Below are 23,841 nucleotides of genomic sequence, written 5' to 3'. Positions count from 1 at the left end.
ACCTCTTGTCAAGTGAGCTTTGAGAGAGAGACTAGCAGCTACTTGCCACAGGCAATGTAAATTGATGAAATGGCCATGCTGATCCATCAGGTAATAGAGGCCTTGGATACCAGCCTACCTCATCTGGACTGGCTAGTCAGAACAGATGGTCAGAAAGACAGAAGTCATTGGTCCTAAGTAGTAAAGACTCTGCACATCCAGCCTTCTCAGGATCTATTCCTGCTGCTCTGACCATGTGGAATGAAAAGCGGGCAGACAAACTTCCTGATCGACATGAAAATCCGAAACCACTTTCAGAAGAAACGAAGGAACTGTACGGAGGGAAACCCCTGCTTCTGTGATCTGGAGAAAGGGTTCTCTGCAAGAGAACCTGCAGCTCTGAAATATACTTTGCTGAGACAATTGCCAGGAAGAAAACTGTCTTGATCATAAGGTCCAAAAGGGATGCATCCTTGAGCGGCTGACAAGGAACTTCTGAAAGCCCTTTCAGCACAGTGTTAAGATCCCATGCAGAGAAAGGCTGTCGCAAGGGTGGCCGCAAGTGAAACACCCCCTGAGGAATCTAGTTACAGCTGGATACGACGTAAGCAAACTGGAACAACTGTGCGCTCTAAAACAAGAAAAGGTCAGCCACCTGAACCTTGAGGGAAGCCAGCACCAGGCCTCTTTCTAGACCCACCTGGAGGAAAGCTAGGACCACCAGAGTGGAAGCACACAACAGCTCCACCCATTCTCTGTCATACCACTGTTGAAAGCCTTCAAAGACTTGACGTTAAGCTGCCATACTAGATGGATTTTTGGACATCAAAAGAGTTGCAATGACTACGTTGGAGTAGCCCCTCTGAATCAAGGCTTTGTGCTCAAAAACCATGTCATAAGACCAAAGTGCTGGGGGGGTTCTTCTTAGAAACAGGACCCTAAGTAGGTCACAATGAGGAGGGAGCTTCAGCTTCTCATCCCACTGAAGACGAACCAGATCCATATACCACTGATGATGAGGCCAGTCCAGAGTCGTGAGGATCACCAGGCCCAGATGAGTCCCTATCCTGCGGATGACATGACCCACCAAGAGCCAAGGAAGGAAGACGTAAAGGAGTTCCTGAGGTGGCCAGGGCTGAACCAATGTGTCTAGACCCAAGCTTCCTGGCTCTGATCTTCGACTGAAGAAGCGCTTGACTTCAAGTTCTTGGCTGAAGCCATCAAGGCCTGTCCCAAAGCTGCTCAATGAGACAAAACACTCTCTGTGAGAGACCACTCTCCCGGGTTCAGGACTTGGCGACTAAGCAAGTCTATTTGCACATTTTCCACTCCGGCCACATTCACTGCGGAGAGAGCATGAAAGGGCACTTCTGCCTACCGGAATAGCATTCAAGCCCTTACAGCTTTTTCTTCCAGGATGTTTTGTAGAGCTTTCAATACTAACCATATGGCTCAAATCTCCAGTCGGTTGATTGACCACCCCTTTTGATAGGGAGCCCACTGGTCCAGGATGGAGTGATGAGTCCAGGATGGAGCACCCTATCCGGCAATACTAGAATTGGTCATGAAAGTAATCCACTCAGTGATGTGAAAAGGCATTCCCTGCACTAAGTCTTCTTCCTGAATCCACCAGTGCAGGCTACTCTGTGCTGGCTCCATCCAGGGAAGGGGCACCTAGGGACAACCAAGAGAGGAGGGACTCTTGCAGAGGCCGCATATGCACCTCTAGGGAGGCTGCCATGGACCCTAGTACTTGAAGGTAATCCAAGCAGTGGGGTTCAGAAGCACTAAGAAATCCACAATTTGTTTTTGGAGCTTCTGTTTGCGTGGCTCGGGAAGAAAGACATGGCCTTGTACCATATCAAACCAAACTTCCCAATTTTCTAACATCTGAGAGGGTGTTAGCTAGCTCTTCTTGAAATTGACAGTCCAGCCCAGGTACTGTAGAAGGAACACAACCTTTTCCACTGCCTGTTCGCATTCCAGCCGTGATGGTGCCCTGATCAACCAGTCATTCAGATAGGGATGTACTTGAACCTAATCCTGCAGAGGAGTGCCGCCACAATCACAACCACACTTTGGTGAAAATGTGGGGAGCCATCACCAGCCCAAATGGGAGGACTGCGAACTGAAAATACTGCTGGAGAACATGAAATCTCAGATACTTTCGGTAGCCTGGGAATATAGGAATATGAAGATAAGCAGATCCAGAGATGCTAGAAACTCCCCCGGGATTACAGCTATGATGACCAAATGCACTGTTTCCATTCAAAAATGTGGAATCCACAGAAAGGCATTAACCACCTTCCAATCTAAAATGAACCTCCAGTCCTCTGAGCCTGTCTCAGTATCTTCCAGAGCCCGATTCCAAAATCTGCCTGAGGGACAAAAATTATTGCAACTCCCCGTCAGGGGTATAATGAGGTTTGATATCCAGGAATGACTTAAGGCGGCAGTCCGCCACACTAGCCATAAGGTCATCCAGTCCCTTGCTAAACATCATTTGATCTTTGAAGGGAAGCCTACTCAATTTTGCCTTAGAGGCCGAATCACCAGCCCAACTGTGGTTCCAAGCATCTAGCAAGCCAACACTGCTTAAGCCGAGACTTTGCCTAGAACTCTGTTGAGGTCATACAAGGCATGCGCCACCTAATCTATGCCCTCCATACCAGCTATAGGCAGGTGTCCTCCTCTGTCAAAGGCACCAGGAGCAATCTCATATGACAAGTAAGCGAGGTTGCTGCTGCTGCCATCACCGTCTTGATGGCTGAAGAAGCCATTTCAAAAAACTTCTTTAAGACCATGCCCACCCTGCAATCCTAAGAATCTTTAAGCATCACTCCTCCTTGACTAGGGAGGGCTGTGTGCTTAGTGACATGAGCAACTGCTGAATCCACTTTGGGCTGCTCAAACTCTGGTGCCATAAGATAAAGTTTAGACACAGTTTTATTCAGTCTGAAACTCCTCTCAGGATTGTTCCACTGTTCCATGACCAAGACTTTACATTAGTGATTTATATTATGCCAATAACTTGCGGTTCGAGGCGGATTACAAAAGAAGTTATCTGGCCATTTCCAGAGGAATTGAAGAGTAGAGTGAGTTGCTTCAGAGAATTGGGATGAGTCTTGCGGTGTTAGTTTGTCTTCAAGGATGTCTTGAATAGGATAATTTTTATTTCTTTTCTAAACGATTTGTAATCTGGAGTCATTATCAGTAAATTGGAGAGTTGGTAGTCTAGTTTTGCTGCTTGAGTGGCTAGAAGGCCATCGTACAGTTTTTTTCATTTGACGTTTCTGATTGGGAGATGCGTGAACAGTTTGTGTTCTCCTGTGTCTGGTTGAGGTAGTTTGGATTAGGCGGTTGTTTAGGTAGGCTGGGCTATCTCCATTTATGGCTTTAAATAGTAGGCAGTATAATTGAATTGCAATCTTGCTTGTATTGGGAGCCAGTGTGAGTCGAAGTATGCCGCCATGATGTGGTCATGTTTCCTCAGGGAATAGATAAGTCTTAGCGCTGTGTTTTGAACTGTTTGTAGTTGTTTTATCATGGTTGTGGGGCAGGGGAGATAAGAGTATGTTACAGTAGTCTAGAAGACCTAGGACTAGGGACTGGACCAAGAGCTGGAATTGTTTTCTGTTGAAGAATTTTTGAACTTGTCTTAAGTTTCTCTTGACCGCAAATGATTTTTGTATTGTTTTGTTGATTTGTGGTTGCATGGTACAGCATCTGTCTATTGTCATTCCTAGAAGTTTTAGAGTGGGTTGTATGGGATATATGATTGAGTTTATTACTAGATTTGTTATAGTTGGGGTTTTATTATTTTCGAGGAGAATGCATTTTGTCTTGTCTGGGTTCAGTTTCAGTTTGTGATTATTCATCCATGTTGCAATTGTTTCAAGTGTCCTGTATAGTGTGTCTATCATGGATGACATTGGTTGGTCAAAAGGAAGGAGAATGGTGATGTCGTCTGCATAGCTATAGGAGGTTAAGCCTAATTTGTCCAGGCAGGTACAGAGGGATGTTATGTAGAGATTGAAGAGAGTTGGGGATAGTGGAGATCCTTGGGGTATACCGCAGAGGTTGTACCATGGTTCTGATTTTTCTTTGTTCAACTTGACTCTAAGTTCTGGATTGTAGGAAACCTTGACACTACATGTGTACCTTGTCTGCGATTCCTATTGTTTCTAGTATTTGTAGTAGGATGGTGTGATCCACCAGGTCAAATGTTGCGGTGAGATCCAGCTGTATAATCAGCATTTTTCTACCTATGCTGAGGTGTTGTCTGGCTGTGTCCAGGAGGGAACCTAGTAGTGTCTCTGTGCTATAGTTGGTTCTGAAACCAGATTGTGTAGGGTGGAGTATGTTGTGGTCTTCTAGGTATCTAGATATCAAGACAGTGATATCTGGATTGTGCAGGAAAAAAGGATGTCTGAGCATTAGAGTGGCTCATGACAGTACACAGATGCAGAGGGCTGACCACCCAGTTTAAGTTCCTTTATGGCATCCGCAATGAAATGGTGAACAGAAACTAACTTAAAAAGCCTATGTATGGAGGGGTCATCACCCGGATTAGGGCCCTCTGAGGTATTCTGCTGAATTGTTCCACAAAGGGTGTCGGCATCATCCAGGGTGAAAACCGTGTCTGTCGAGGCATCAATGTGCTAACTAAGGCACTGGGGACCTGGTCAATGAAAGCACAGTCCTGGAAGCTTGCAGCATGCCCAACTGTGCTGCGAGATAGGCTCTCCACATGAGCTGGACAAATTCTGGGAAAAAGCCACACACCTGGGCAGAGGCAGTGTCCCGATGGACCCCTGACGAGGCCCCACAGTCAGTGTACCTGTGTTTTACGCTATCACCAAAAACAGACACTGGGCAGGATTTTTATCCCATTTTCTGGACCCACTTCAGCTCCCCAGTCCTAGAGGACCCAGAGGAGGTGGCAAGGCCCGAAGCTCCCGTGCGCACCATGGCACATAGATGCTCTTCCGCCAGCAGACTGGCACAATCCACACATGAATTTAGGGGCTGAGTCCATCTCTATGAATTTTCAACAAAATCAAGGTGTTTTGAGGCAGAAAAAGAGATTGATAAAACCCAAGATGGCCGCTGCCAGTAAAATAGCACCAAAACCGGCCTGGGGAGACAATTTTAAAAAATGTTAAAATAGGGATTTTGGAGGTGGGAAACCTGAACCTTACCCATAGCAATGGATAAAAATGCTGTTTTTAGACCTCCCCAGTTCTTCCATAGGCTATAATGGAACTGTATACTCACAATCTCTGAAGCTCCATGCCTGTCGGCATTTTTACAGCAGCTGAAGCGAAGGGAAGGGAAAGGAATTTCTGCCTCAAGTTCTCGGAACGGTCCAATCTTTAGGATCTTTGGGCTGACAGTCAAATGGACCCCAACCAAAACCTTCTCCTCAGAACCTCGCCATATGTGCTGAGAATGGAGTCAGTTCAGCGGATGGCCACCAGGATGGTCTCGGGGCTCAAAGATCTTCCGAATGAAGTAAGGCTGAATAAATTGCAGCTGTACTCACTTGAAGAACGAAGAGAGAGAGGGGACATGATCGAGACATTTAAATATATCACGGGTCGTATCGAGGTAGAAGAGGATATCTTCCGTCTTATAGGACCTTCTTCCACCAAAGGGCATCCGCTGAAAATCAGGGGAGGGAAATTTCATGGTGACTCCAGAAAGTATTTCTTCACTGAGAGGGTGGTCGATCATTGGAATGAACTCCCACGGCAGGTGATTGAGGCCAACAGCGTGTCAGATTTCAAAAATAAATGGGATCTCTAATGAGGTAAGGGCAGGGGGTGGTGAGCAAAATCAAGGAGAAGGGTCAATAGAGTGGGCAGACTTGATGGGCTTTGGCCCTTTTCTGCCGTCATTTTTCTATGTTTCTATGACCGGTGGCAAGAAAATCCAGCCTATGCCTTGATACCCTGAGGCAAGCTTGCACCCAGGAAAATGGACCCCAAGCTCTGATGGTGGCACACAGCAGGCTGGCTCCACAGCTCTGCAGCAACTCCTGAATAAAAGGTCTCAAGGCACCATAGCCACCGAAAAGAACAAACTTATGTTAAAAAAAAAAAGGATACAATAAAATAAGCAAAATAGATCAGAAACACTTCTGTATGATTCACTTGCAGAAATAAAAAGTTGTAGGAGGCCTTGTGTTCCTCTGCTAAGTAGGAGGAACAGAAAACAATGTATGTGGATTTCTGCAAGACTTGGTTCACGGGCTGAGATAAAACACCTATCACACTGATTCTGGAGGGGACGTAACAGAAAGAGCAATATGTGACCTGCTTCATAAATATCTCCGAAGTTGAAAGATTTCCCACACCTAATAAGAAACATTCTACGCCCATCTCTTAGCATCCAACTTTATTTTGAGTACCCAAAGCACTATGTGATATTACCTGGACCGGAATGCTCTCGCCAGTCTCTCCATCCACTAGCTGGCTTGTGTCAAGGATTTCTTCTCTATCCCTCCAGTTACTCTCATACTCTGTGCCATCACTCGACTCTTTGTCCACTTCATTGTCCTTCTGTCTGTTGCTATAGTTGAAAATTTCTCTCCCAGCACCCAGATCAATGTCTTGTTTCCACAAGATGTCAATTAAATCAATGTCCTGCAAGGCAGTAAGTACTCTTAACTGTGGTTCTACTTCACTATTATGTTAAAAATTCATGGCTCATGGTACCATACTGTAAGGAATGTACTAGCTATTTGTCTTGAGGGATTCTTCTCCCAGCATCTCCAAGACACTGAATTAGATTTATGAAATAAATCCTCTCAGTCACCAATTTCACAAAGTGCCTTGTGGTTTATCACTGTGTAGATGTGACATTTACAGAGTCTTATGCTCTAGAGGGGGCAGTAATCACAGGGTTTGCCACAGTAATGAGACCAAAACTGCAGAGATTTTTTATTACATTATTGCCTTATTTGCATCTTTCTGCGGATTTTTTAAAAATGATGATTACCCTATTCTCCTTCCACTTTTTATAAGCAATAATCAGGGCTTTGAATGTTACCCTTAGTATCTGCCTCCCAACACTTTCCCTCCAAGCTAGCTCAATGGTAATGACCCAGAGCCAGAACAGATAAATTAAATTCTCTGTGAAGACAGGTGCAGGGAACATTGCAGTGATATCCCAGCCCTGGAGATAAGTGTGTCTATAAACAGCATAATAATTGAAAACAAATTCACTTATTTTATCCATCAATATATTTTATAAAGAAACAAGATATTATATATATGAATATAGAAACTGAGCTGCTAGTCTAGATAGGCAGACTGAATCAGCCAGGGGGGTCTTTTCTGCTGTCATTTTCTATTTTAAAAAAAAAAACTTCATTAACAGCAGTATGTGGAGATGAGCCTGCTCAACCCATGTACCTGATGTCTGAATTTGCTGTTTTTTGGTTTTGATGTAGCCTTGGTTCCCCCTCACCAAAAAAGTCCTTTACAACCTCTTTAAAAATTAAAAGGAAAAAAAAGATGGCCTATGAATAGAGTATTTGGGAAGATGGAGTAGATTTGGAAGAGAAGCCTAAATATAAATGCAACCTACAGATAAGGCAGAGAACACTAACTTTCAATGATGTCATCACAAGTAGGAGTGGAAGCAGTGCAGCCCCAGAACTTGCCAATATCTTACTAAAAAAGCAAAACAAAGGCTCAAGTAACTGTAACCCAACATTCAGGAAATCCAACCCAAACTCGATCAGGGAACCCTACCTTCTACAAAATTGTTCTATTACTGTTTATTTATGTTTATTTATTTATGCTATGCTTTACTTTGTCAGCCACTCTATCTTATGGTTTAATCCATGGGGGCTTACTGGTCCCCATTCATAAATCAACTTCTGTTCTTTTTGTATTAGTACACTAGAAAGATCCCCCCCCCCATATTGTAAATGCACCCCTCATTAGTAACACAAACCTTAGATCTTTTAATGAATGACTTTTCTCAGCCCAATGACTTGTTAAATGGAGCTTCCATCTTACCCTTTCTAATTGTGCCGAGATAGCACAGTTACTTACTGTAACAGGTGTTATCCAGGGACAGCAGGCAGCTGTTCTCACTAATGGGTGACGTGATCCAACGGAGCCACGATGCGGACGCCTCACAAGCAGTCTTGCTTGAAAAAACTCTTAAGTTTTGAGTTGCCCGCACCGCGCATGCACAAGTGCCTTCCCGCCCAACGCAGGGCGTGTCTCCTCAGTTCAGATAGCTAGCAGAGAAGTCAACCCGGGGAGGTGGGTGGGTTGTGAGAATAGCTGCCTGCTGTCCCTGGATAACACCTGTTACGGTAAGTAACTGTACTTTATCCCAGGACAAGCAGGCAGGTATTCTCACTAATGGGTGACCTCCAAGCTAACCAAAGTGGGATGGTGGGAGAGTTGGCAACTTAAGAGAATAAATTTTGCAATACTGTTTGGCCAAACTGTCCATCCCGTCTGGAGAAAGTATCCAGACAATAATGAGAAGTGAAGGTATGAACCGAGGACCAAGTAGCAGTTTTACAAATTTCCTCTATAGGTGTAGATCTGAGGAAAGCCACAGAAGCTGCCATTGCTCTCACCTTATGGGCTGTGACTTTACTGTGAAGAGGAAACCCAGCCTGGGCATAGCAGAAAGAGATACAAGCCGCCATCCAATTAGAGATGGTACGCTTAGAAATTGGATGTCCCAACTTGTTTGGATCAAAGGAGACAAAAAGTTGAGGAGCGTTTCTGTGCGGTTTGGTGCGTTCCAAATAGAAAGCCAAAGCACGTTTACAGTCCAGAGTATGAAGAGCTGATTCTCCAGGATGAGAATGAGGCTTTGGAAAATATACTGGAAGCACAATGGATTGGTTGAGATGAAACTCCGATAATACTTTAGGAAGGAATTTCGGATGAGTGCGAAGAACCACCTTGTCATGATGGAACACTGTAAAAGGTGGGTCCGCAACCAACGCTTGAAGCTCACTGACTCGTCGAGCAGAAGTGAGGCCAATGAAAAACACCACTTTCCAAGTGAGATACTTCAGATGAGCTTTGTCCATTGGTTCAAATGGAGGTTTCATCAGTTGAGTAAGAACAATATTGAGGTCCCAAACCACAGGAGGCGGTTTGAGAGGAGGTTTGACATTGAAAAGTCCTTTCATGAATCTGGAAACCACAGGATAAGCAGAGAGAGATTTCCCTTCAATAGGCTGATGGACAGCAGCAATTGCACTAAAGTGGACTCGGATCGAGGTAGACTTGAGACCAGACTGAGAAAGGTGCAACAGATAGTCTAAAACTGAAGATAAGGAGGAAAGTTGAGGCTCCTTATGATGAGAAAAACACCAAGCAGAAAATCTAGTCAATTTTTGGTGATAGCATTGTCTAGTAGTAGGCTTCCGTGAAGCTTCCAAAACATCCCTCACAGATTGAGAAAATTGTAGAGGAGTTATGTTGAGAGGAACCAAGCTGTCAAGTGGACAGCAGAGAGGGAAAAACTGGTAGAAGGTATGGCTCCCTGCTGCTGAGTTGAAGAAGGAGGGAGTACCAGGGTTGTCTGGGCCACCGAGGAGCAACCAGAATCATGGTGGCGTGGTTGGATTTCAGCTTGACCAGTGTCTTTTGAATTAGGGGAAACGGAGGAAACGTAAATAGAAAGAGATTCGTCCAGTCCAGAAGAAAAGCATCTGCCTCGAGGTGAAGAGGAGTGTAGATCCTGGAGCAGAACTGAGGCAGCTTGTAGTTGTGGGGGCTGCAAAGAGGTGTATCTGAGGCGTTCCCCACTGAGAGAAGATGTGATGAAGGGGTGTGGAATGAAGAGTCCATTTGTGAGGCTGTAGAAGACAATTCAAGTTGTTCGCTAAGGCATTGTCCGCCCCCTGAATATAGACAGCTTTGAGGAAGATATTGTGGCGAATTGCCCAATCCCAAACTTTCAGAGCTTCCTGACAGAGGGAGGCAGATCCCGTGCCTCCCTGCTTGTTGACATAATACATGGCGACTTGATTGTCCGTGCTAATGAGGACTACACGGTCGCGAAGTAGATGCTGAAAAGCATTGTGAGCATGGAAAATGGCCCTGAGTTCCAGCAGATTGATGTGCACTGACGATCCGCACTGGTCCAATAACCTTAAGCGGAGGCAATCTAGATGAGCCCCCCCAAGCATAAGTCGAATAATCTGTCGTGAGAACCTTCTGATGGGGGTGTGTGTGAAAAAGTAAGCCTCTGGATAGATTGGAAGAGAGCATCTACCAGCGAAGAGACTGTATCAGAGCAGGAGTGATCTGAATGTGATGAGTCAGAGGGTCGGAAACTTGCGTCCATTGAGATGCCAGGGTACACTGAGGAATTCTGAGGTGAAGTCTGGCAAAAGGAGTCACATATACTGTGGAAGCCATATGACCCAGAAGAACCATCATGTGTCTCGCCGAGATGGACGGGCGAGAGGAGACTGACTGACAAAGATGGAGAAGAGTCTCCAGCCGTTGTTGAGGAAGGAACACTCTGAGTTGGACAGTATCCAGAACAGCTCTGATGAAGGGAAGAGCCTGAGAAGGGTGGAGATGGGACTTCGGAATGTTGATTTCGAATCCCACTCTGCAGGAACCAAATAGTCCGCTGGGACGATAGGATGACTCCCTGAGACGTGGAATCCTTGATGAGCCAGTTGTCTAGGTAGGGAAACACCTGAAGACCATGGTTCCTGAGCGCTGCGGCCACCACTACCAGGCACTTGGTGAAGACTCTGGGTGACGAGGCCAGGCCGAAGGGGAGCACTCTGTACTGATAATGTAGATTCCCCACCCGAAATCTGAGGTATTGGCGGGAGGCCGGATGGATAGGGATGTGAGTGTAGGCCTCCTTGAGATCCAGAGAGCATAACCAGTCGTTCTGCTCGAGGAGGGGATAAAGAGACGCCAGGGTCAACATGTAAAATTTTTCTTTGACTAGGAACTTGTTGAGCACCCTGAGATCCAAAATAGGTCGCAGATCGCCCGTCTTTTTCGGAACAAGGAAGTACCAGGAGTAAAATCCCTTGTTCTGCTGAGCCAGAGGAACTGGCTCGATAGCTCGGAGCTGAAGCAAAGCTTGAGCTTCCTGAAGAAGAAGGGCGGTCTGGGCAGAGGAGGAAGGAAACTCTTGGAGGATGTTCCGGAGGAGCTTGTTGGAAATGAAGAGAGTATCCTTCCCTGACGATGGAAAGGACCCAGAGGTCGGTGGTAATAGTCGTCCATCGGTGGTAAAAATGATGGAGACGACCTCCGATAGGGGGAAAAACGGGAAAGGGCAGAACGACTGATTTTATGCTCTCTAGGAAACAGTCAAAAAGGCTGAGGAGCCTTGGGTACAGCAGGTGGCTGAGGCTTATGCTGCTTCTGAGGATGTTGCCTCTTGACAGGCTGACAAATGGCAGGAGCCTGTTTCGGTGGAAAACGCCGTTGGTAAATCAGAGGCAGGCGTGAAGGACGAGAAGGAGCTGGCTTTGGCTTAGGACGGAGAATAGACTGAAAATACTTCTCGTGGTCCGAAAGCTTCTTGGTTGCTGCCTCTATGGACTCATCAAAGAGGTCAGTGCCAGCGCAAGGGACATTAGCCAGCCGGTCCTGCAGATTCGGGTCCATATCGATGGTGCGGAGCCACGCCAGGCATCGCATGGCCACCGAGCAAGCAGTAGCCCGAGCAGACAGCTCAAAGGCATCATATGAGGACTGAAGAAGTTGCAGTCGAAGTTGGGACAATGATGCCAGGACTTCCTGGTACTCAAAATGTGCCCGCGAATCCAAGTAGGGCATAAACTTGGGAAGGATGGACAGAAAAAACTCGAAATAGGTAATGAAGTGAAAGTTGTAGTTGAGAACTCTGGAGGTCATCATAGAGTTCTGGTAAATGTGACGACCAAATCTGTCCATCATTTTGCCCTCCCTTCCCGGAGGGACAGTGGCATATACTTGAGAAGGGTGAGAACGCTTCAACGAAGATTCCACCAGAAGGGATTGATGGGACAATTGAGCACTGTCGAATCCCTTGTGATGGACAGTCCGGTATCTGGAATCCAATTTTCCCGGAACAGCTGGAATGGAATAGGGAGTTTCCAAACAGCGGACAAAAGTTTGATCCAACAGCTTATGAAGAGGAAGCTTGAAGGATTCAGCAGGAGGTTGAGGGAGATGCATGGTCTCGAGATACTCCTTGGAAAATTTGGACCCAGTGTCCAGTTGAATGTCCAAATCAGCTGCCATCTGACGTAGAAAAGAAGAAAATGGCAGCTGATCTGCCAAAGCCTGGCCTCGAGAGGGACTCGAGGACGTCGAGGCAGCTTGATCCAATGAAGACGGGGATCTAGACAGAGAAAAAGACCCCACCGTGTCCTCAAGATCCGGAAGTAGAAGGGTTGCAGTAGACAGTGGAGAATACTGAAGAAAAGGCTGCTTTTGATGGGGCGAGGCATGCCTGGATGAGTGCTTCGAAGAATGTCTCGATCGATGATGCGAGCTGTGCCTCGAAGCGGGCCTCGACCTTCGAAGTGAGTGTGTCTCCGCCGAGGCCCCCAGAGAATGGATGGGGCTGGAGGTTGTGGATTGAAGCAGAAGTGGTTGGTTGGAAGAACCACGAGGCACTCGCAAAGACCCAGCTCCTTGCATTGAGTGTATCAGTTCCAATGGAGGCATGGGCAAAGACTGCTCCCTGTAGAGAGTGTGCGTACGACTGAGGCACAGGAGGCGGCTCGACTTCGCGGGAGACCTCCGCATGCCCAGGCTGGATTTGAGAGAGAAGCTTCGGCCCCATTGTGGTAAAGAGCTGAATGAATTGCTTCTCCAGTAAGGTCTGGAACGAAGCCGGCAAGGATGGATCCGCGTCTCCAATGGGACCACCTGCACGGGCTTCGTGCTCCCTCGAGTCAGTGTGAGAGTGCTTGGACTTAGAAGCCTTGGGCACTTTAAGCACTACCGGGGGAACGGGCCGCTGCACTATCTGACCTGAAGAGACAGAGGAAGCCACCGCAGCCGGCGTCGAAGGCAGAGCCGGAACAAACAAGGCAGGTTTGATGAGGCTCGGAGTAGCTGGTGTGGGAGCCTGTAGAGCCTCAGATGAGGTCGATGGTGCAGCACCCTTCGATGATGAAAGCTCCATCGAACACTCTATGCTGTAAAGCTGCTCCCACAAGATACGACGACGCTTGAAAGCACGGGCTGTAAGTGTTGAGCAAGGCCGGCACGATTTCGGTAGATGTTGAAGCCCAAGACACCGAAGACAGCGTCGATGAGGGTCTGTCAGGGAAATCGCGTGCTGGCACTTGGAACACTTTTTAAAACCGGTCGCAGGCCGGGACATAGGCTGAAAAAGCTCCACCGCAAGATCAAAGCCACGGGGCTGCGGCCACGTGGCCTGCCCGGTCGAACGGATGGAAGAAATTTTTCTTTTTTTTTTTTTTTGAAAACAAGAAAAGTACGATGAAAATCAGCGATTAAGAGAAAAATAACTCAAAACCGCGGACTTCAGAAGGCACAAGTGAAAATATTTCACGCAGAGAGTTGAAGAAAGACTTCTCGGCTCCGCGGAAAAGAACTGAGGAGACACGCCCTGCGTTGGGCGGGAAGGCACTCGCGCATGCGCGGTGCGGGCGACTCGAAACTTCGAGTTTCTTCAAGCAAGACTGCTTGTGAGGCATCCGCATCGGGGCTCTGTTGGATCACGTCACCCATTAGTGAGAATACCTGCCTGCTTGTCCTGGGATAAGTTCTGCTATTCTTATTTTGACATGTCACTTGGTTTTGCCAATCTAATAAAGGCCACATGGGCAAATTATGCAGTAAATCACACCTGCTGCGGTACAGTCAGTTTGCTGACGTAGCTTAAATCTATGGTTTGTGTGAGGTATCATTACTTCTGTTATTTGCACTGATAACTGTGGTGATGGTTCCCTGTAGTCACACACATGGTTATAGCGTTTGCTAATGACCTGGGTGGTAGAGCACTGAGCACATTGTAAAGCGCCTTTCACTTTGGTTCAACATACAATCCCTATTGCACTGGAAAAAGAGATTAAGTTCTTACCTTCATAATGTATTTTCCAGTAGCTAGGCATGGTATGCTGACCCCCCCCCCTCCAAATCATCGTTGTTGTGCCTGCCCTGCCCATTTGCTGCATCTCTGAACATTCTGCCAGCTGTCCTTATTTGAAGAAATTGTATTACATGTAAATAGTTCCATAGGGATTTTTTTCCCAAAAAATTCTACACTTCCTTATGGCTTATTGTTATTAAGGGTTAACTTTGTTTCCTTCCTTTCCTTGGTCTGTCTGGTGTTAATTTGTATGAGCAGATCCTGTTGGGGAGGAGGTCTCCTCATTCTCCTTATCCTGCTCTTTTCTGTAGGACTGTCACCAGCTTTGAAACTGACTGGGGGCAGCAAAGAGAAGGTAGATGGAGGTGCTGAAAACTGATCAGTATCTCCTGCAATGGACTCGTGGGTGCGGATGGAAGACTATTGGTTCAGCATACCATCCCTATCTACTGGAAAAGATATTATCAAGGTAAGAACCTAATCTCTTTTTCTCTAATTCAGTGGTATACTGTGGAATGAGAACTGCTCTGCCCATACAGTGTTTAACAAACAAAAAAAGCAAACCAAGAGCCAACTTACAAAAGAATTTCAACCCTTTATGAACCCTAAAAGGCCCTATGAATGACTAAGGAGCAAACAGTGGCAAGGCAATACCCTGCCTGTTATGGCAGACAAAGAATAGAAGCATCCAGAGAAAGTTTGAAGAAGGAAAAGAGATAGACCCATACTCGTTATCCAGAAACTGCATTCAGAAGCAACTCATTTGGATAGCTTGGCCCAGAGGTTCCAAAACATTCCTTATTCTGAAGTTATTGAGCAGATTAGGAAACGTACATAAAACATATATACATACATACACCAAAAGAAAATACAAGACTGAGTGCTCAGCCAATAAGATATTTTTCTCCTGGCAGGCCACAGCCACCACATGTCCTCTGAGGCAATTGAGGCTCAGGGCACTTGCAAATCTTCCCTGAAAAAAGACAGACAAAATTAAAGGAGCACTCACAAATAAATATTAACTACACTTTCCCTGAGCCATACCACGATCATACATCCACAAGTGAGGAATTAGACGAGCATCTCAAATACTGAGCAAACTACCTATGCTGAATAAACTCTTTTGCATGAACACTCCCCCTCCCCACCACCAAGACTTGATTTAAAGCCAATAAGAAATTATAGAATTTGAGTAGCTGCCTCATTATTTATATATTTAGGACCCAATTTTCAACAATACTTATCCTACCTAGATAGGTCCCACTTATTGGATCAGAGATTTTCAGCAACACTCACCTAGGGCCACTGAAAATTCTAGTCATACTGGGAAGCTTTTGCTGGATGGGAATTGGGACAGCAATAAGATATAACCATCAAAGGTGATGCATTTGGGCTAAGTAACATAGTAAATGACAGCAATAACACCCAAAATGCAAACCAATCACAAATATACAGAAACAGGTGCGGCTCTGGATTCATCTGCTGCATTTAAAGGAAAAAAAAATTTTACAGGTAAGAACATAAATTTTCCTTCCTTAGCAACAGCAGCAGATGAATCCAGAGACTAGTGGGATGTAGCAAAGCAATCCTCAATCTGGGTGGGAAGCAAACACCGCCTCCGCAATGACCAAAGCAGGAGAAGTATCCTACGGACATCTAAGAGATGCATCCTACGGACATCTAAGAGATGCAAGGAATGAAACCTCAAGACACAGTCCTCCTCCCTAAAGGCCAGAAGAAAGAAAGACTGGTTAACATGAAGGATGAGACCGCTTTAGCATAGTCCAAACCGTTACCCCAGAATTCGTAAATCTCAAAAAAGCCTGTAATTTGGATACCCGCCTAGCTGAAGCCATGGCAAAAAAACACTTTTGGCATCACATCCTTCAGCGTCGTCTTAGCCAAAGGCTCGAACAGGGCCTTCTGTAATTCCCCAAGCACCAACTTAAGACTCCACTTTGAACAAAGCCTTTTAGCAGGAGGACGAATGCGTTGAACCCCTTTCAGGAACCTACCAGAGAATAGTGAGACACCTTGCCCCTGTAACAAGCAATCGCCGCCACTTGAACTTTAAAGGAATTATACGCCAACCCCTTGGCAACCCCATCCTGTAGAAATGAAAGAATGTGAGACAGAGAAGCCTGGAAGGGTGAAATACCCTGCGCACCACACCAAGAATCGAAAACCCTCCAAACTCTAGCATAAGATGCAGATGTAGATCTCTTTCTTGCCCGGAGAAGAGTTGAAATAATCTGCTCCAAATATCCCTTACGTCTCAGAAGCGACCTTTCAAGAGCCAGGCCATAAGACCAAAGTGGGACGGATTTTCCATGTTGATCGGAGCCTGGGTGAGTAAATCTGATGTCACCAGGAGCAGCAACTGTTCGCCTGTCAAAAGACCTATCAGATCCGCATACCACGGATGGGGCAGCCAATCTGGAGCTGCCAGGATCACCTTGCCCTGAAAGCGAGCTACGTGATGCAGCACCTGACTAATTACATAGAAACATAGAAATAGACGGCAGATAAGGGCCCACAGCCCATCTAGTCTGCCCACCCTAATGTCCCTCCCCTACCTTTGCCCTGTGAATAGATCCCATGTGCTGATCCCATTTGGCCTTAAAATCAGGCACGCTGCTGAACTCAATCACCTGTAGTGGAAGACTATTCCAGCGATCAACCACTCTTTCAGTGAAAAAGAATTTCCTGGTGTCACCTCGTAGTTTCCCGCCCCTGATTTTCGACGGATACCCTCTTGTTGTCGTGGGACCCTTGAAAAAGAAGATATCTTCCTCCGCCTCGATGCGGCCCGTAAGATACTTGAACGTCTCGATCATGTCTCCCCCTCTCTCTGCGCTCCTCGAGCGAGTATAGCTGTAATTTGTCAAGCCGTTCTTCGTATGGAAGATCCTTGAGTCCCGAGACCATCCGGGTGGCCATTCTTTGCACCGACTCCAATCTCAGCACATTCTTGCGATAATGCGGCCTCCAGAATTGCACACAGTATTCCAGGTGGGGCCTCACCATGGATCTATACAATGGCATAATGACTTCCGCCTTACGACTGACGAAACCCCTTCGTATGCAGCCCATGATTTGTCTTGCCTTGGACGAAGCCTGCTCCACTTGATTGGCAGACTTCATGTCCTCACTGACGATTACCCCCAAGTCTCGTTCTGCTACCGTTTTTGCTAGGATCTCGCCATTAAGGGTATAAGACTTGCATGGATTTTGGCTGCCCAGGTGCATAACTTTGCATTTTTTGGCCAATGGGGAAACACAAAGACTGTCACAACGCGGAGGCCAGGGAAGAGACAGTGCGTCCACCCCCTCTGACCCCTGATCCCAGTGCCTGCTGAAGAACCGTGGTAGCTTCGCATTTCGCGCTGATGCCATGAGATCTATTTCTGGAAGACCCCACCTTCGCACAATGAGCTCGAACGCTCTTGGGACAGTTCTCACTCCCCAGGATCTAAGAGGTGTCTGCTGAGAAAGTCTGCCTGCACTTTTGCCTTTCCTGCAATGTGGGCTGCCGACAGAAGAGGAATGTGGGACTCTGCCCAAAGAAGCAGAAACATCACCTTGCACGCCAACTGAGGATTGCAGGTACCCCCCCCCTGTTGGTTGATGTAAGCTACTGCCGTGACACTGTCCGAGAGAACCCTCGTCGGCTGCCCCTGAACTAAGGGCCGAATAGCTCGGAGCGCCAGACAGATTGCCCTCAATTCCAGAAGATTGATGGACCACTGAACCTCCTCTGGAGACCATACCCCCTGTGTTGAGGACTGAAGGCACTGAGCTCCCCATCCCGACAGGCTGACATCTGTGGCGACCACAATCCATTCCGGCGTTGCCAGGGGCATACCATTGAACAGATTGGTCTTGCTCAGCCACCACTCCATGTTGAACGAGGCCTGAGGCGTCCATTGCAGATGACAACTGTAGTCTTGAGACACAGGGGACCACCGGGAGAGAAGCAACTGCTGAAGCGTCCTCATGTGAAATCACACCCAAGGCACAACCTCCAGAGCTACCACCATTGAGCCAAGAACCTGAACATAATCCAAAACTCATGGCCTCGGGGACTGATGAAGAAGGCAAACCTGAGACTGCAACTTGTCGCCAGATTGAGGGTCCCCTTCATCTCAGGGAATCACTCTACGCTGCTTCGCCACCTGTGACTCTACCTGAGGCTGACATAGAATGGCTGGAGGAGCAGCAGCCCCCCAACTTGTTCCCGCTGCTGTGCAGATTGAGAGCACTGCAAGAGGAAGGCCTGGGAAACAGCCGTGTCCTCCAGCGCCATATTGGTCTCCTCTCCCATGAGCTCTGAGCAGTCAGTCGCACACAGCCTCAAAGGTGTTCTGCGCTTCCTGCAGCACGAACACCGCTTGACTGCCTCAGCCGCCATTACACCCGACTCAGCGAAACTGAAACCGACGAGTACCGTACAACACAGCCACTTAAACTGTCCTGAACAAAAGTTAAACTGCTTACCTAACTGTATCCGGAATCAATAGCTGCCTGGTAGCTGTAGCCTGTATACATGCCAAACAGTAATACACTGCTACAGATAAGTTAGACTCTGCTTTTTTGGATTTTTTTTTTCTAATGGGAAAGAAGAAATGCAGAGACTTTACACCACCTCACTTCCACTGAGGGGAGGGTGGAGCAGGGACGGCCCAAGTGTAACCCCCCAAAGTCAGCACTGCTTAGCCGGACACCCCCATCTCACTGAAGGGTAGCCCCAACAAGAGAAACACAGAGCAAACACAGCAAAATTTCAGGAGCCAGTGGAACTGCAGCCATCTGCCTGCTGGAGATATAGAATACTGAGTGGACAGGAGTTGTTACATCCAAGAGGGACACCTGTAAATCAATTCTATATCTCCACCTGCTGGTAGATGTGTGCTGTCCCACTAGTCTCTGGATTCATCTGCTGCTATTACTAAGGAAATGTTAATCATTTATATTAGGGGGGGAGGGGTTTCAAAGAAGGGAAAGGGGAGAGGGTGAGAATACCCATGTAAAGGAAAGGAAAGAAGATAATGGTGCCCATGAATGGCGGGGAAGAGAAGAGACAGAAACTAGACAGATTTGAATAGGAGGAAGAAAAATTAAAGAAAAGTTGATCGTGAAAGATAAAGGGTGTCCCAGGGACACAATCTATGCCCCATGAAGCCAGACCACAAAACAAAGCTTGTTATACTAGTTCAAGCTGCAAACATTTGCTGGAAGCAATGAATACTGGCAAGTTCCAGGGCTACACCATTCCTACTTGTAATATTTCATAAGTCAGTGTTCTTTGCCTCTGTGGGTTGGGAAGCACATCCCACTAGTCTGGACTAGTGCTGCCTGATTCTGGTGAATTGATTCAAATCGATTTGGTTGTTTTTTTAAGAATATAGGACTTACCAATTTGTTGGCCCCCTTGCTAGAGACCGTTCAGCCTTTCCATCTGCCACCGGAGTCCTTGCTTCTGATGTAACTTCCGGTTTTGCAAAACCGGAAGTTACATCGAAGCAAGGACTCCGGTGGGAGAGGGAAAGTCCGAATGGGTCTCTGCATGCAGATTGGCAGCAGCAAGGCTCTCTCTTTCCCGGGCGTTAGTTATTTCTCCTCTCCTCCCTGGCCAGGCAAAAGTGGCGGCAGCAAATGCAATTCACTACCCTGCCACTACTCCGGGCGTCTTCTCTTCATTCGGCTGCCCAAGCGGAAACAGTTTTCACTGAGGGTGGGCCGCAGTAGAGAGAAGACGCAAGGAGTGGTGGCAGGAGTGCATCACTAAATAACTACTGCCACCAGCAACATGTTGTAACGTCAAAATAAAGGGAGATGGAGGGAGAGGGGAGATAAGACTTGAGGGAGTTGTTGGACTGGAGGAGAAATGGGGAGAACATGGATGGGAGAAATGAACTTGGTAGAGGAGGGAAGATGCAGAAAGTTTGAATGTTCCACGTGCTAAAGCAGTTGGGAGAGAGCCATGTGCTTTAAGATAAGTGAGAAAGGGTAGATTGAAAACTGAACGATAATTGTTGGTGAACAAATTTGTCAAGACTTTGCTGATTAAGAGGCAAACGAGTGTTTCCATGACTTGGGAACTTCATCATTGGTTATGATTTTGTAGCAAATGGAGTAAAGAAAAAGCAGCAGCTTTAATGTGGAAATTTTGAACCAGGCAGTAGGAAAATGATCTAATAGACAGGTAGTAGTCCTGGCAGAAGTGATAAATTAAAGAAAGGTTGTGAACAAAATTACACAGAAATAACACCAAGAATGACCCAGTGAAGCAAGTCCTAATTCAGAAGCAGGAGAAAGGGAAGACAGATACCATCAGTACCAGTAAAGATATCAGAAAGAGTGATCAGCTGAGAGCAAATTAGCTGTTATAAAGCAGCAATTTAAGAATTCTACATCAGAGATTTTAAAACTAAAGAATTTGGCAAATACAGTAGCACTCAGATAAGGTGATGGAATTGTTCTTTTGACTCAAAATCGATTCAATAGGCTGAATCGAATCGAAATATTTCTTCCTGAATCGGGCAGCACTAGTCTGGACTACTGCTGCCTGATTCAGGGAAAATTTGATTTGATTTGGCCTATTGGATTGTTTGATTCGATTCACTACCCCCTCCCCCCCATAGGGCATTTTTTTTCCCAAAAGTCCTGGCAGGTTTATTTTGTACCTTCTTCACCCACCCGCCCCAGCTCTATACAAGCGCTGTAGTGTAAACAAAAACAAAAAAAAGACTTCCCTCTCTGTTGGACAGCGAGCATGAGCTAGGACCTTAACACCAGCTCTGGCAGGATACACATTTCAAATCTGCCATTGTAATCACAAAATAAGAAAATAAAATTATTTTTTCTACCTTTTGTTGTCTGGTCATTTTATTATTCAAATCATGTTGGTCCTGGGCTCTGGTTTCTGTTTGTCTTCTGTTAACTTGCTTGCCAGGGTCTCCTGCCCATTTGACATTTTCTTCATTCTCTGAGCTCACTATCCATCTTCCATCTCTGTACCTTCCCTTCCACTGCCATAGTCAACATTTATGTTCCCACTCTCTCTCTCTTCTTCCCTGCCTTGTGCCCTGGGTCAAACCTCTCTATTCCCCTCCATGGTGCATCTCTCTCTTCCTCCCCTCCATTATCATATGCACCATTTCTTTCTCCCCATGGACACCTCTACCTGCCCTCTACTCTATGTCCAACATTTCTCCCTCTCATTTCTCCATGCATGTCTTCCTCCCCTCCACCATATGCAGGATATCTCCCTCTCACCCATTTCTACCTCTGTTGCATCTCTCCCTTCTTCTCCTCCATCCCATCTCCACCAATTCTTCCTCTCTCCCCCATGTGCAGCAGCTTTCCATCCCTCCTATTCCCCTGTGCTCCCAACCAAACCTCCACCCCCCTTCAGGCCTCCTAAAGTAACAGCAGCCGGCTTGGTAGAAGCAGCGCAGTAAACAGGTTTCTTATGACCTGCCACCAGGCCTTCCCTCTGCCGCATTATCACGCGCCTTTTCACCATGCTGCCTCTGCCAAGCCGGTCACCATTGCTGCTACTTTAGGAGGCCTGAAGGTATGTCAGGACTCACTGAAATCAGCGAGTCCAATTTTTATTGGCAAATTGAGCAGTATTAGTCTGGATTGGTCTAGTATAGTAGATAACATAGTAGTAGATGACAGAAGATAAAAGCCTGAATGGTTCATCCAGTCTGCCCAACCTTACCCACTCTTTAAATTACTGGTTTAATTTAAATTTTCCTTCTTCTTAGCTATTGCTGGGTCAGAACCCAAAGCTCTGCTCGGTACTGTGCTTAGGTTCCATCTGCAAAAGTCTCCATCAAAGTTCACTCCAGCCCATCTAAACCATCCCAGCCATTGAAGCCCTCCCCAGCCCATCCTCAACCAAACGGCCATATATAGACACAGACCATGCAAGTCTGTCCAGTACTGGCCTTAATTTTTTTCTGATTCAAGATTGATAAGGAAATGCTCTCAAGAACTGCTTGACTTCTCTGGCCGTAGCTTTGCAATAAGCTTCTTAACACACTACTTAAACAGCGTTTTTGTTTTGTTCTTTTCTTTCCTTACAGGAGCGGAGAGGCAGGAGGAAGCAGCCAGAGCAGGCTGTTAGACCGGGGTCGCGGCGAGAGTTAGCTTCGCCCACCCCCACCCGCGTCCGAGGTTAAATCGGGCCCGGGCTCCCCCTTTAAGAAGAAGGGAGCCAGGGCACGAGGCAAACCTTGGCAGCGTTTTTGTTTTGTTCTTTTCTTTCCTTACAGGAGCAGAGAGGCAGAGGGGAAGGCAGGAGGAAGCAGCCAGAGCAGGCTGTTAGACCGGGGTCACGACAAGAGTTAGCTCCGCCCACCCCCACCCGCGTCAGAGGTTGCATCGGGCCCGGGCTCCCCCTTTAAGAAGAAGGGAGCCAACGGCGCCCAGCCGTTCGGCGCACGGCGAAGGCGAGCGGCAAAGGCGCTCGCCTTAGCGAGAGCGCCTTTGCGAAGGAGCCTTGAGAAGGAGTCCAGACAGCAGCAGCAGCAGCAAAAATCTAACCTCTAAAAAGAAAAGAAAAAAAAAAAAGGACTTTTCTTCTTTTTCTTCTCTCTCATTACTCTCTTCTCTCTCTACCCTTTCAGCTAGCTGCACGCCGGACACCACTCATACACACCGAGGAACCATAGGAGCAGGGAAAAAGAAATGGAGGCTGCAGGAACCCAGCGGAGTTACCCAGTGTACTGCATCGAGTGTCTTATGTATGACTACCTCCCCTCCGGGAGGCAGGCGTACATATGCGGTCGATGCCAGGAACTGGATAGCCTGAGGAAGGAGGTCGGGAGACTGCAGGCCAGGGTCCAGGAGCTGGAAGGACTGTGCACCTTAGAGGAACCGTGCTGGACAACGGAGGATACCACCGGAGAGAGTCACGTCACGGAGCAAGTAAGAGAGCTCGAGAAATTCATCGAGGAGACCTGCAGGATGGTGGCGGCACAGGACAAACAGCACATCGGAGTGGAACCAACAATTGGACAGAATCCACCAGACGCCATGGGAGTAGGACCTTGCGGAGGAGCTAGAGAGACAGAGGAGATAGTGACCCAACAGAACCCAGAGGAAAAACTAGCGGATCGCGACACAGACCTGAGACCAGAGAGACAACCAAGGAAGGGGAAGTCTGCAATTGTAGTGGGAGACTCAATCCTGAGAGAAGTGGACAGTCACATAGCAGGAGGGAGAGAGGACCGACTAGTGACATGTCTCCCGGGGGCGAGAACGAAGGACGTCATTGACAGAATAGAGAGGATCCTGGACAGAGCTGAGACAGAGGAGACAGCGGTGATAATCCACGTTGGAATCAACGACATCAGCAGGAGGAGCTACAACAGGACTACACTAACTGAGCAGTTCAGGATCCTGGGGAGGAAACTGAAGCTGAGGACAAGGAGGATAGCCTTCTCAGAGATCCTGCCAGTACCGAGGGCAGATGCTAAGAGACAGACCGAGCTGCAAGCAGTAAACGGTTGGCTGAGGAGATGGTGCGAAGAGGAGGGTATCCACTTTGTACGGAACTGGACACTTTTTGGGGGAAGAACAAGCTCTACAGGAGGGACGGACTGCACCTGAGCACGGCTGAGACGAGGTTGCTGGCACGCAACATCCAGAGCGGCATAGACTTGGCTTTAAACTGAGGAGAAGGGGAAAGCCGACAGTCGACCTGACCTCGACACATCGGACCAAAGTATCGAACAAGGATACTGAACCAGAAATTTGTAAAAGAGGGCT

The 23,841-nt window shown here is 47.2% G+C and overlaps 1 protein-coding gene across 4 annotated transcripts in view; it reads right to left on the bottom strand.

Annotated features, from left to right (window-relative positions):
- Positions 1-23,841, bottom strand: part of NFE2L1 (nuclear factor, erythroid 2 like 1) — a 38,850-nt gene that overhangs the window by 5,434 nt on the left and 9,575 nt on the right. For all 4 annotated transcript variants that reach the window (XM_033917606.1, XM_033917604.1, XM_033917603.1 and 1 more), the window contains exon 3: positions 6,414-6,626. In XM_033917606.1, the coding sequence (XP_033773497.1) occupies positions 6,414-6,626 (213 nt within the window). The remainder of the gene's footprint in view (positions 1-6,413; positions 6,627-23,841) is intronic.

Source organism: Geotrypetes seraphini, chromosome 13 (assembly GCF_902459505.1).
Source record: "Geotrypetes seraphini chromosome 13, aGeoSer1.1, whole genome shotgun sequence".
Classification (NCBI taxonomy): domain Eukaryota; kingdom Metazoa; phylum Chordata; class Amphibia; order Gymnophiona; family Dermophiidae; genus Geotrypetes; species Geotrypetes seraphini.
This window is presented reverse-complemented; position numbering and strand designations above follow the sequence as displayed.